Here is a 13,667-nt window from a genome sequence, read left to right as displayed (position 1 = left end):
AGCGTCAGTGTCCACTTTCTCCTAGACGTCACCAGACAAGTTCTCCGATCTGAGTTCTTGGTTTTGTAGGTCATCATCATGGCGTGTTCGATTTGTTCCCTTCTTTAGATCGCCTTTGAGTCCTTTGTCCGAACAGAGAGCAGCACTAGCTGCATGTGAAGGAGTATGACATCATAGTTGAAGGTCATCTCGTAGCTGTGAAATTGCGTATAAATTGTGAACTGCTCTGTACTTGTGTACAAATAACCCTCAGTTCAAATAAACTGGCGGCGCTAATTCAAGGGCGGATGGTAATCAAGGAGCGGCGGGTGTTCAAGGAAATACGGTACACAATCATAACAGTTAACTTGAGGAAAAGTTGGTCCGACCCTAGCCTGACGAACCGGACCGGTTCCACCGGGCCTGTAAATATAAGTTTCCGTGCATGGCACGGTAAGTGAAGTTAGCAACCCACCAACAATTACATTATTAACATAATTTTCACGTACTTGCCATAGCGCATCACGTGCCCGTGCAGAACACGCACTCCGAACTCCCGCGCTCCGAACTCCCGCGCTCCGAACTCCCGCGCTCCGAACTCCCGTGCTCCGGCACGGGACCACGCGGAGCATGCGCATTACTCCGGCTCTCGATGCTGTTTCTTCTTCATCCTTGCTGCGCCAACAGTCAGATCGCTTGACAACCTTGGCCAGTTTTTGAGCATTGAGCACTTTCCATTTCCGAGCAACCATGTCTGAATCTCTGTCAGTGAACGACGCCAAGAAAATGCGCTCTGTAGAGCTGCGACAGGAACTGGCGGCCCGCAATTTAGACACGACGGGGACCAAACCCAGGCTGTTGATTCGCCTGCTCGAGTCCTTGGAGTTCACTGCATTGCGCGAGGACTTGGCCACTCAGACAGCCGAGCAGAACCTACCCCAGGCAACTGCTGCTCCGTCCCTGAGGGACATTATCCGGGAGGAGGTCCGTGCTGCCCTTGGAAATCAGGCCGCAGCTCCAGTCCCGTCGGCAGCTCACGCAGCGGCACCCCCACCGTCAACTCACGCAGCGGCACTCCCACGGCAAGCACCAGCAACTCCGCATGACGCTCTGCCTGCTCCGCATTTGGCGGCTGCCGTCTCACCGCCAATGAACCATGCAGGTAAGAGAACGTGTTATGCAACCGTGCCGAAAGCCATTCACGATAAAGTAGTAACTGGCCAATTTGTTGGATTGGGCTCATTGCTGCCTAACCCGTCCCAAGGGGACACCAGCCGCAGCATTCTCCAGATCGACCACGACAGCTCGCACGGCGCAGTGGTCCTAGCACCGGCCAACAGGCCCTCCAGGAAAGTCGAGGACATCGACACCTGACTCGACGCCTGGACAACATACTGCGCGATTTACGCCACAGCACACCCCTCCAGGGCCCCAGAGCTGTTTGCGTACCAGCAGATTATCCTGAAAGTAGCCCGGAAATTTCGATTTGAGGCCGTGCAGGAGTATGACCGATCATTCCGCTCACTCCTGGCCGCGGACCCAACCATGCAGTGGGACGCAATAGTCCAGGACCTATACACAGCTATATTTGACGCGCGGGCATTTCGTCCCTTTCGGCCCACCGGCAGCAATGACGCTCGTTCCTTTCGGCCCAACAGCAGCAACGACGCTCGTTCCTTTCGGCCCAGCAGCGGCAACGACACGGTCGACAAAGAAGTATGCCGCCTCTTCAATCAAGGAAAGTGCGTCCGCTCCAACTGCCGCTTCGCCCACAGCTGCCTCTCTTGTGGCCGCCTCGGTCATGGCCAATCCACATGCTCTGCTGGCCAACCCCGCAGCTCCAATTAGCTCACACGCGCCTTGGTCCCCTGTAAATATTCCCCTGCTGTTTGAAGAGCTATCCCAGCACCCCGATAACGATTTTGTGCATTCTCTCTGTCACGACATGCGCTTCGGGGCCCGCATTGGCTATCACGGTAATAGATCCCGCCTCATCGCCCCTAATCTCCCTTCCGCATTGCTCAACCCTGCCGCCGTCTCTGCTAACCTTCAGTCTGAATGCACGCGCGGCCACATGGCCGGGCCTTATTCCTAACCCCCGTTCCCTATAGTCCATTCATAAAAAAATGGGTCCTGGCTCTGGCGAGCTCCCGTATTTGGCGATTTTTCGTGATTTCATCGTACACAGTGCGGTGCTGCGAACTTTGAAATTTGAAAAAGGGTCCAAAAAGGGTGCCTGAACTGGGGTTCGAACCGCAGAATGCACTGTTGCAGGCGGGGTCAAACGGCCTGGATTTTGATGGTTTTTCCCAATTCAGTGCTTTTGGGGCAAAACCTGGCCGAAATCCTATTCTTGCTATGGCTTGCTTTTTGGACAAAAAAACTTCAGAAACATAATTGGAAGAGGATTCCATATGGGATTGCAGAAAAAAATTCTAAAAAAACTCAACGTTTGACCCATTTATGGCCAAAAGCTAGAAGTTCATTTTTTTCTGAATGGACTGTAATATCCGATGTTCTGGCGTTGGCATCGTGCCCAAGAAGTCTGGCGGCGTACGCCTCATCTTGCATTTATCTGCCCCTAGCGGCTCTAGCATTAACGATGGCATTTACCCCGACGAATTCTCCCTGCATTACGTTACGGTAGATGACGCAATACGCTGCATCTTCCAGCATGGCCCCGGAGCTCTCCTCTCTAAGGTTGACATGAAGCACGCCTTCCGGCTCTGCCCTGTTTCCCGTGACGACTGGCCCCTACTTGGCATTTTTTGGGAAGGTTCGTACTATGTCGATAAGGTACTACCATTTGGCCTCAGATCCTCCCCGTTTCTGTTCAACAGACTTGCCGACGCTGTGGCATGAATTGCAGTTAATAATTACGATATTGTTGATTTGCTGCATTACCTAGATGATTTCTTTCACGTCCAGCCGCCCAACTCCGCAGCTATGCTCAAATTCAAGACACTGCTGGCTGTATTTGACATGCTGAACATCCCATTGGCCGAGGGAGAGGACAAAGTGTGCCCCCCGTCAACTTCAATAACGTTCCTGGGTATCGAGCTCGACACAGCCGCCTGGGAGCTGCGCCTCCCGGCTGCGAAACTGGCAGAACTACGGCTAGCACTTGCCGCGTGGCTGTCGAAGCAGATGTGCACCAAGAGGGAACTGCTGTCCCTGGCCGGTAGCCTGTCTTTCGCAGCCAAAGTCATTCCAGCGGGTCGCACGTTCTGCAGACGCCTGTTCGACAGCGCAGCAACGCTCCCTAGCCTAGATGCACCGGTAGCCGTACCCTCGGAGGCGAAGCTTGACATCCTGTGGTGGGATGCTTGCATCAGCCAATGGAATGGTCGGAAGCCCCTCATCGAGCCGTCCTGGAGCACAGCCGAAGACATCGGGCTGTACACCGACGCTTCAGGTCGACACAGTTTCGGTCTGGTTTTCGGCAGCAAGTGGTCCTATGGCGCATGGTCTCCTGACCAAGCTGAGCACACTATTGAATGGAAAGAATTGTACGCCGTGATGTTGGCCCTCTGTACCTGGGCACACACGTTGGAGGACAGACGAGTGCTACTCTACACTGACAACGAAGCAATCTGCTACATCTGGCGCTCTGGCACGTCCCCAAATAGAGCGGTCATGGACTTGGTCAGGGCCGGCTTATTGAAAGCCGCCCAGCATAACATTGTCCTCCTGCTTCGCCACATCGCCGGACACTGCAATGATCTTGCTGATTCTCTCTCCCGTCTGCAGGTACGGCGCTTCCGGACCCTCAACCCAACTGCCGACGCAGCGCCTACACCACCAGCGCAGTCCACCCTCCATCAGTTGATGACGCAGCCATGGAGCTCATCCGTCACGGCCTGGCAGACAGCTCCAGCGCGACGTACACTTCAGTGCAGCGTTCCTACGAACGCTTTGCTGCCCTACGGCAGGTCGCGCCGTACTCGGTGACGGAGCCCAGCCTGATTAACTTTCTGAATTGGAAATTCTCGTCCGGCTCGTCTGGCTCGTCTCTGAAACTCTACACCCAGGCGCTGAGACATCAGCACGTCCTGCAGGGCCTCTGCCTGGATGTTTTCGCCTCACCGCGCGTCCGGCTGCTCCAGCAGGGGGCGCTGAGATCCCAGACGGCAGTCCGGAAAGTGCTAACGGCCGCGACTGGACGATCTGGCTGGCGTACAGCACTACCTGCAGTCCACTGTGCCTAGCCCGCACAACCGCGCTATGCTCTGGAGCGCCGTGACTCTGGCCTTCCACGGGCTGCTCAGAGTCAACGAGTACACCTTCACAGCACGGGGCGCCGGCCTTGAGTACAGCGATGCGACCATGTACCCAAACCGCGTGGAGCTGCGCCTGCGTGTGACAAAGACGAGCCAAAACGGCAGCGGCCAGGACATCAGCGTCAGGAGGACAGGCTCGCCGACATGCCCGCACACGGCCGCCACCAGCTACCTAGCAGCCCGTGGCTCGGCACCTGGCCCGCTCTATCGCTATGATGACGGCACGCCCCTGAAGCCGCATAACGAGGCGCTGCAACGCTGGCAGGCAAAGTTGGCGTGCCTGAGTATGTGCTGAAGACCGCCGGCAGGTGGCAAAGCTCTGCCTACCTCCGCTATGTCCGCACCCCTGTCGCAGACAGAGCATTGCCAGCGGCATTGTTCTAGTCTCTGCCCGTTATGCTAATGGGTAGCCGCATTGGACGGCCCTAGCAATAGCTGTAGTGTACATATGATATACATATTATACTATAACTATAGTAATGCCGATAATTCCTGTTTGGGTCATGTTGTATTTTTGGGAGAACGGTAGGGATCATGGGTCAGGCCGGCATTGAGCCAAGTGCGCCTACATGTGCTCACAAGTGCATCCTTACCGTATGCTCATGTATTGACACGCCTAAGAACGGTAGGGATCGTGGGTCAGGCCGGCATTGAGCCAAGTGCGCCTACATGTGCTCACAAGTGCATCCCTACCGTATGCTCGTGTATTGACACGCCGGAATTCTCGCCGGGCAATTGTTGCCCCCATTAGCCCTGGCATTGGCCAGACTAACGCACATTGGTGCTTGCGATACTACGGCATTGGACCATAGTATTGCATACTGTATGCGGCAATTGTTGCCTATGTCCTGATAATACAACGCGTAATAGCTCCCAAACAGGTCGGCTTGTTGTGTGGTTGTTAACTCAAATTAAAGGGGAAGTTCGGGCTAAAATCAAAATTTCACCACTTGTAGTCTTCGGGGTGCTGAGTCGAATGGTTGTGGTCCAAGGAAGCGGAGACGCTCCCTTCCTACTTTAATCCCAATCGAACTCGCGCACTTCCACCGAAACTGGGTGACTGCGCCCTACTAGATGGGGATTTGTATGCAAAATGTCACTAAAAGCGCCATTTCGTTCTTATAAAAGCACGGATTGCCGCAATTGGCCCATATGTTGTAGTCTTTTGGACGCTGAGTCGACTGGTTTTGGTCCGAGAAAGCTGCGATGCAGCGTTCCTCCTTTATTCCCAATCGAACATGGTTGAACAAGCGGTCACGTGCTCCTGCGTGCCCAAGTCACCTGGTCACAGCGCCAGCAGGCGACAACTTTCACACCAACTGTCCAAGGTTCAACTCGAATTCAACTCGAGTGACAGGACTGCACCCAAAAAAGGTCAAAACAGGCTGTAAGTTGTACCCTGCAGGCACGGTGACCAGGTGACTGGTGTACGCAGGAGCACGTGACCGCTTGTTCAACCATGTTCGATTGGGAATAAAGGAGGAACGCTGCATCGCAGCTTTCTCGGACCAAAACCAGTCGACTCAGCGTCCAAAAGACTACAACATATGGGCCAATCGCGGTCATCCGTGCTTTTATAAGAACGAAATGGCGCTTTTAGTGACATTTTGCATACAAATCCCCATCTAGTAGGGCGCAAGTCAGCCAGTTTCGGTGGAAGTGCGCGACTTCGATTGGGATTAAAGTAGGAAGGGAGCGTCTCAGCTTCCTCGGACCAAGACCATTCGACTCAGCACCCCGAAGACTACAAGTGGTGAAATTTTGATTTTAGCCTTAACTTCCCCTTTAAGCCAGAATAGAGTGGGCTAGTAACACCAAAACAATCTCTTCATCATCGGGGGGGGGGGGGGGGGGGACTATGGTTTCGTGGGGTCAAAAATGAAGTTTCGAAATTCTAACTTTTTGTGCTTGCTAACGGTTCCACCTGCTTTCAAGGGCTGGAGAAAAAATTGAGCAAGTTCCGTTGATGCATTGCACAGATATACGCATCTAAAGTTGCACGAAATTGCAACAGAATTTCAATTAAGATGTTCAAATTTGCTAATTGCAATTCAGATGGAATGCGGCTAGTTCTCCCAACTCTGGCTGATTTCACTGTCAAAATCGTTTCTATGGTGACACAAAACTATCATGGACGCGGTGACGATGTTGCAACGTTGAACGCGAAGTATGCACAGGTCCTACTGACGATGTGTTCATCTACCGTACCGTATATCAAAATTCAAATAATTAATTGTAAGATAAAAATAATTGTGCAAGATGGATCATGGGAAACCCTCGCCAGAGCTCCAGCAGTGGAGGCCGGAGAGTTCGTAGGGTGAAGAGGAAGTATTTTGGCCCAAAGAAGTCTTCTGAGGAACCTAGACCCGATGATGAGGCCGTGTTGGACGCTGGCGTTCCAGAGAGTGCGTCTGCACGAAAATTTAAAAATGTGCCATCCTGGCTGCTTGAAGGAGATATTGAACAAGGTTTTCTCACCGAGTCAGACAGCGAGAGTGAGATTGATGAAGAGCAGGATGACGACGACGATGACGCTGCTGATTGTTGTGGAGTGAACGGCAATCGCATTGTTGACCTTAGCTCCCTGCAAGAACTTCTGGACAATTTCGCAATTTGTCGTAAATGTTCAAGTGGAACTCTGCGGCTCGCATACTCAAAGCAACGAGGCCTTGGTACTGTGCTGACGCTTGAGTGCAATGCCTGTGGATATTTAGGCAATGCGCCACTCAGTAAGATGGCTGGCAGAAGTTTTGAGGTGAACAAGCAGTCTGTCTTGGATATGCGCCGCATTGGCAGAGGATGGAATGCGCTAAGAAAATTTTGTGGAATAATGAATTTGCCACCACCAGTGACAGAATCAGTTTACAACACGCACCACAAGCAGCTGATGACTGCTGTTTCTGAGAAGGACATGCTCCAATGTGCTGTTGAGCTGAAGCAACTGGACAACACCGACAAAGTTGCCGTCACATTCGACGGAACCTGGATGCGACGCGGCTACTCCTCCCTCTTCGGTGTATTTGCTTGCATTTCATGGCGCACCGGTCGAGTTCTAGACGTGCAAGTGAAGAGTCGGTATTGCCACGAATGTGCCCTGTGGAATGACGAGGAAGAGCGTGGAGTTGTTACAGCACAGGAATTTCAGGAATGGAAGGAGCAACACTGCTGCAAGGCTAACACCAAGGCATCTGCACCTGGCATGGAATGTGAAGGTGCGAGTGATGTATGGAAGCGCTCAATGGAGAAGCGCAGCCTGATGTACACCACCTACATTGGAGATGGAGACTCCAAGGGGTATAACAGAGTGTGTAAGGAAGACCCGTATGGTGGTGAACAAATTGCAAAAGAAGAATGTGTTGGCCATGTTCAGAAGAGAGTGGGCACACGACTCCGCGAGCTAAAGCGCCAACTGAAAGGGAAGAAGCTCAGCGATGGCCGCCTAATATCTGGAGCTGGCCGACTATCCGACAAGACCATTGACAAGCTACAGACTTATTATGGCTGGGCAGTGCGACAGCACAGTGATGACCTCCAGGCAATGGCGCGGGTATTTGGGGTGGCCTCATGCATCGCTGCTCAACGGATGATACGCCTCAGCACAATTTCTGCCCTTCTGGCGCTGACACCTGGTGCAAGTACCGACAAGTGGAAGCTGGTGCCAGGGAGACGTATACTCATCGCAACTCCATTCCGAAAGCTGTATTTGAGGTCATCAAACCCATCTACATTCAGCTTGCAGAGAGAAAACTGCTCGAGCGATGCTTGATGGGTGTGACGCAGAATGCAAATGAAAGTTACAACAACATTGTGTGGAGCATGTGTCCGAAGGAAGGCTTCTGTAGTGCAGACACTGTGAGCACAGCTGCACACCTGGCAGTTCTCACCTTAAACCATGGTGCAATCACCCTCCTGGCAGTTCTGAGGGAGTTTGGCTGCACAACAGGTTGCTACACGGAGAAAGCTCTTCAGTCTGAGGATATGTTGAGAATCCACAAAGCTCAGCGCAAGGCATCGACAGAGGAAAAAGAGAGGAGGAAGAAGAGAAGATGCAGAAAAGGATGGGAGGAGGCTACTGTTGAGCAAGACGGTGTGTCTTATGGAGCAGGACAGTTCTGACAGCTACTTACCTAGTCCTGGTGAACATAAACTCTTGCCACGTCATGAAACGTACATATTTGGAGTGCCTATTTTGTCTTTTTTTTAGCTATTTTTCCACTTTCCGCACAATTTCCTGGTCAGGTCTTTCGTATTTGATATATAAAAGTGTGGATTTTCTGATTCTGCATGTCAAGCTGCAGTGCATATGCCTACTTTTAGAGTCACTTTGTTAGACTGGTGACCCTTAGCCCTCCTGAAATTTGTAAAAAATTACCGTTTGTGCGCATTGCCGTGTTTTTGTTGTTGTTTGCAGGCTTTTTGTACATACAAGGGTAAAATCCTTAGGCAGGTGCACTGGAGGCATATATGTAGGACTCAGTATAGAGTCCATGCACTATATGATGTCCAGCACCCTATATAGAGTCCATTGGTCCAAAATCCACTATACAGAGTCCAGGAGTCCACTCAGTTTTGATCAGCTTCAACCTGCCGCGCAATCCCCTATAAGGAGTACACTTTTTCTACCAGTCCCCTATTCACAGTCCAGGAGTCCAGTTTATCCAGTCACGCCGTCCTGTGTGTTGTGCCCGAAAAAGAACAAACACCTTTTCAGTTTTGCTTGCCTCGTGGCAGCGCATTCCTTTCTTCGCTTCAGCCATGGCTGCCAGTTCTGCTGTGAAGTTGCTGACAGTAATCTGTCACGAGGTAACCAAGGAGGATAAGGAGACGTTCAAAATCAAATCTGGAAAGCGTCTTGTGGTTCTCTGAAGACGTTTCATCAGTGTGCGTGGTGAAAGCAGAAATTGCAGAACGAGAAAAGTTCAGCACAGTTCAAATCTGACGAGTCAGGTACACTGACACTCTCTTTCGTTCGACGCCACAAGGATCCCCTGTTTGGCTGGCCATTGCTGCCAGTAAGACGTTTGAACGGTTTCATCAGAGCGAGGGATGAAAGCAGAAACCGGAGAAAGAGAAAAGTTCAGCACAGTTCCAATCTGACGAGTCAGATAGTACACTGACACTCTCTTTCGTTCGACGCCACAAGGATACCCCTGTTTGACTGGACAAGAGCTGCCTGTCCCACCGTGTCAAAAGGCTGTCCAACTACATGGCAGGACGATGACTGAGGTAAGGATCATGCTTTTACTCGTTTCGATTGGTCTGCTGTTCTGTCGTTATGCTTGATTTTTTTCCATTTTCAAGGAGCGTATCGCGTTTGTTTGATGTTGCTTGAATGAATGCCCTAAAAGTAATCAACCTCTTCGTAATAGTCCTCAAGGACTGCAAGGACTTTGCAACAATCGTATACGATCGTCTAGCTATCATCAATTATTATAATTATTTCATGAGAAATGTATTTTTATCCCTGTGATAATTTAATATGTGAAACTCCACGACACTCTTCCTCTAGTATGATGTCAAAATACAATGGGATCCACAAACGCAGTGCCAGTGTACTAGTAGTAGTAGTAGTAGGAGGATTGCTTGTATGCCAATGACAAGAAAAAGCTTCTCAAGCTAATACTCGTATTCCCTGAAGTAACCGTTTTGATGTCACGAACATGACATTGTGTCAGTGAAACTGCCTCGTGACAACAAATCATTGTATTTCCATCTTGGGGAAGACTGACTGACGGCAACGCTGTACAGATTGTTCAAATCATCTCATTTCAATTTAGTTGCAGTGAAGTGAAACACTGTGTACACTACATGTATGGTGATGTGTCTGTGCGTCTTGAGTGTGCACAAACCATCTTATTCCTCGTATTACTAATAGATTATTGTCCCCACCGTCACCTGTTCACAGGTCTTTGAGTGGATTGATTTTCATTGAGCATCACATTCGTTGAGAACTTGGTAGTTGTGTGCTCCCATGCATCATTACGGTAATACGCGTATCCTTGTGCTATCTATTTGTTGCAGGTGTGCTGATCTTCAGAAGCTTGCGGAACTGAGTGCTGCTGAACATTTGCATGGCCATGAGCAATGGTGAAGCTTGCTATTGCACTCTCAGCATGTGCTAGTATTATGCTGACTACTGCACTATGTTACTCTCTTACACTACTACATGTATGTAAACGTGCGTGTACCCGTCCCTGTATGCATTAGTTTCGTATAATTATTTGTTATCCCTCTTGACTTTACTTGTAAATGGGTGGACGTTTGCATGGCTGTTGGAGTTGCGTGTGTATTGTGTCTCTACTCTTTTCTTAGTGTTTTCTTGGCGTTGTATAAGTTTGTGTGTGTGTGTGTGTGTGTGTGTGTGTGTGCGCGCGCGTGCGCGCGCAATAATTTGAAAACAAATAATTAATCCTGGGCTCTCCATTATTCTCTTTCGATTCTTGTTTTTTTTCTAGGTATTTTCTTGGCGTTGTGTGGGTGTGTGCATGTGTGTGTGTGCGTGCACAATTATTTGGCAACACTACATGATTGAGATATTGTAATTTGCAGCGTCTGCGAAGAGACCACTTGATTTGAGGCTGGTGTTTGGAGGCTTTTTCATGTAATGAAGTGGCTGCAGTGGCGCCTCAATACATATTTTTTACCTTGAGAAGTGAATGATGTAAAGGATTAAAGGGAGAGGCCGTTTTCTGGTTAATATTCACTGCTTACAGCAGATCCTATGTCTAATTTCGAACTCGATAGGGGATGCCTAATTGGCTGGACTTTATACAGGGAGTGTTGTCCACATAAGACTCTTTAATCTTTATAGTTGATTTCAAAGTTTGGACTCTGTACAGTTGATTTTGGACCAATGGACTCTATATAGGGGTGAAGCCAATTGGCTGGACTCTATACAGGGAGTGATGTCCATCTAAACTTTGAGCTCACAGTTGATTCCAAGTTTGGACTCTGTACAGTGGATTTTGGACCAATGGACTCTATATAGGGGTTGGACATCATATAGGGGCTGGACGCTCTACTGAGTCCAACATATATACTGAGTATATTCCAATGCATTTCAGCTCATGAACACTCATCTGGAGTGCACAATATTGCGCACTATTTTGTCATCTCTATCGCCCACGGTCCCTGAAACTGGATTCTCATTTATTTCACTTTGAAATGGACTAGAATGACCAATGATGCTCTTTCCCATGTCTACTCATTCCAGGAAGCTGCACAGAAAATTTGGTGTAGAAATCTTGCACCATTCCAAAGTTATGACCAAATTAGATGGGCCCTGTCGGCTCAGCCACCGCGAAACCATAATTAAGTTAAGCCAGAATAGAGTGGGCTAGTAACACCAAAACAATCTCTTCGTCATCAAAGAGTCTCTGTACCTGCAACTGGCCAAGGTTGTGAGTCAGTTTGAATTCCATATCACGAAGATCAACACGATTATCCTTGGATTCCTGATCATCTTCACTGACGTCGTCTTCACCCTGCATGTCCACAAAGAAACAAACAATCTTTTCCATCTTACAACCAGCCGGGTATGGCTGCTCAGTGCAAAATACAGCACAGCAAAATTCAGGACTCTGTTCCCCATTTATTGTGTTTGCTGTAGAACATGCCGGGGGGTAGACCGTAGAGATCGCTTTGCACTTTTTTGTAGCTCAAGGACCAGATACCTCTTTCAAAAAAGGCGAATAGAGGTCCTTTAAATTATATGTGTATTACGTTACACTCGGTATAATATACTGAGTGTAACGTAATACACATGACCATATTATGGTCACGGCTCTATATATGGTCACCATCTCTAATAAAGCGGCTGAGAAGGATACGAAGTAATGGAAGGAATGGGCTCAACCTACCAGCAGTATCTACAGGGACATTCTACTGATCATACTTCGAAGTATAATTATATTCATTTCATTTTACATAACACAACTGATATCACACTGGAAGGTTTTGCTACCATAACACAATCACAGCCATTCGCCATTAGAGAAAGGACCAACAAGTTATGAGTCATGACTAACATCCATCCGACTTCACCATGAGACTTATCTATTTGCCCAATCCCATTGTCCTTTTAACCCTTTCACTGCCGCTGTCGACTCCAGTCGACAGCCCATTCATGCACTCTGAGTGCCGCTGTCGACTGCAGTCGACCAGCAAGAATGCAGTTCCCAGTGCCGCTGTCGACTGCAGTCGACAGGCCGACTTCGCCCGATTGGGCCACTATTTTGGGGTATTCGAGAGGTTTAGCTGCCATAGAGGGTTACTGGGCCCTGGAAGAGGTGAAATACGCTGCCAGGAGTAGGGGTTGCCATTTGAAAAAATCGAACCAGCGTCGTTGAAAATATCATGTATCCGATTTTTAGCAGAGCGGCGCTGAAAAAATCGGTTCCCACGCACTTCCACCTCGCTGAGTCGGTGAGAGTATTTTTCTCTTTCCCGTCAACTTTCATTGCATGGAGCATGGAATTTGGTTCAGACTTGATGCCTAGCTATTACCCAAGACCCCAGGCGGCTATCCATTGCGACAGGCGGTTGGAGTCACGGGTAGAGAACCAAACGACGGATTCCTCACAAACGCATTTTGGATGCAGCTATGTACAAACTTGATGTAAACAGCGCTGGCGGCGCTCGCCGGGTCCAGAACTAAATTTTCCCGAGAACTAAAACGTTGCAATGGCGACCAGCACAATCAAGGGACACTACAGGTATGTCAGCTACAAGTATAATAATATTATTCTTTCTGCAACGAGTCGACACCTACCTCAATACCTGACGATCTACTGCATTCTGATGCGGAAGTGCATTACACCCGCGAACGAAGCGCTTGTCAACGGAACAGGGAAGCGCTTCATTCTCCGACGTTGAAGAGATGTGCTTGGACTGCTGATAATTAGGAGAACAAAGGACCACCATGTCGGCAGAACAATCCGCGGCTGTTCAGCGACACGATCCGCTTCACGAAACGACTCGCGATCGTTCCCCAAGTTTTCTGCAAGCAACAAGAATTGCGTCTGCAGTGACAGGACGAAAGTCTCTCGCAAACTGAAGTCCTGTTGCCACGAAGACAGGGAAGTTTCAGCAAGCACTTTCTTCTGCTTCAAGTGCTGTAGCTCTCCGGTCCACTTGCAGATCTTTCAATCCCACCGAACGAAAAACAGGATTTGCTTCTCTCTCCAAAACAACAACTAACTTTACTTCACAACTGGCCGGGCTGTACACATGGTGTACATGACTGTATGTAGTGCATGCGGCGCGCGGCGCACTTTCGCATGACATAACATGACTTGTTGCACAGCTGCTGGCTCTAGAACGCTCAGCGCGCTTGTACTTCGGATCTTGCGATTTTTTTCGACGGCAATGGCTTCCTTTATCAGTTGGCTACCTACGATGTATACTTTA

The 13,667-nt window shown here is 49.5% G+C and overlaps 1 protein-coding gene across 4 annotated transcripts in view; it reads right to left on the bottom strand.

The window, feature by feature from the left end:
• Nucleotides 1-13,667, bottom strand: part of LOC135816236 (probable ATP-dependent RNA helicase DHX34) — a gene marked incomplete at its 5' end in the record, with an annotated part of 109,924 nt that overhangs the window by 52,535 nt on the left and 43,722 nt on the right. For all 4 annotated transcript variants that reach the window (XM_065329646.1, XM_065329648.1, XM_065329645.1 and 1 more), the window contains 1 exon segment: nucleotides 11,642-11,743. In XM_065329646.1, the coding sequence (XP_065185718.1) occupies nucleotides 11,642-11,743 (102 nt within the window).

This window comes from Sycon ciliatum, chromosome 4, assembly GCF_964019385.1.
Source record: "Sycon ciliatum chromosome 4, ocSycCili1.1, whole genome shotgun sequence".
Lineage (NCBI taxonomy): Eukaryota > Metazoa > Porifera > Calcarea > Leucosolenida > Sycettidae > Sycon > Sycon ciliatum.
Note: the sequence above shows the minus strand (reverse complement) of the source record. Positions and strands in the feature narration are given on the sequence as shown.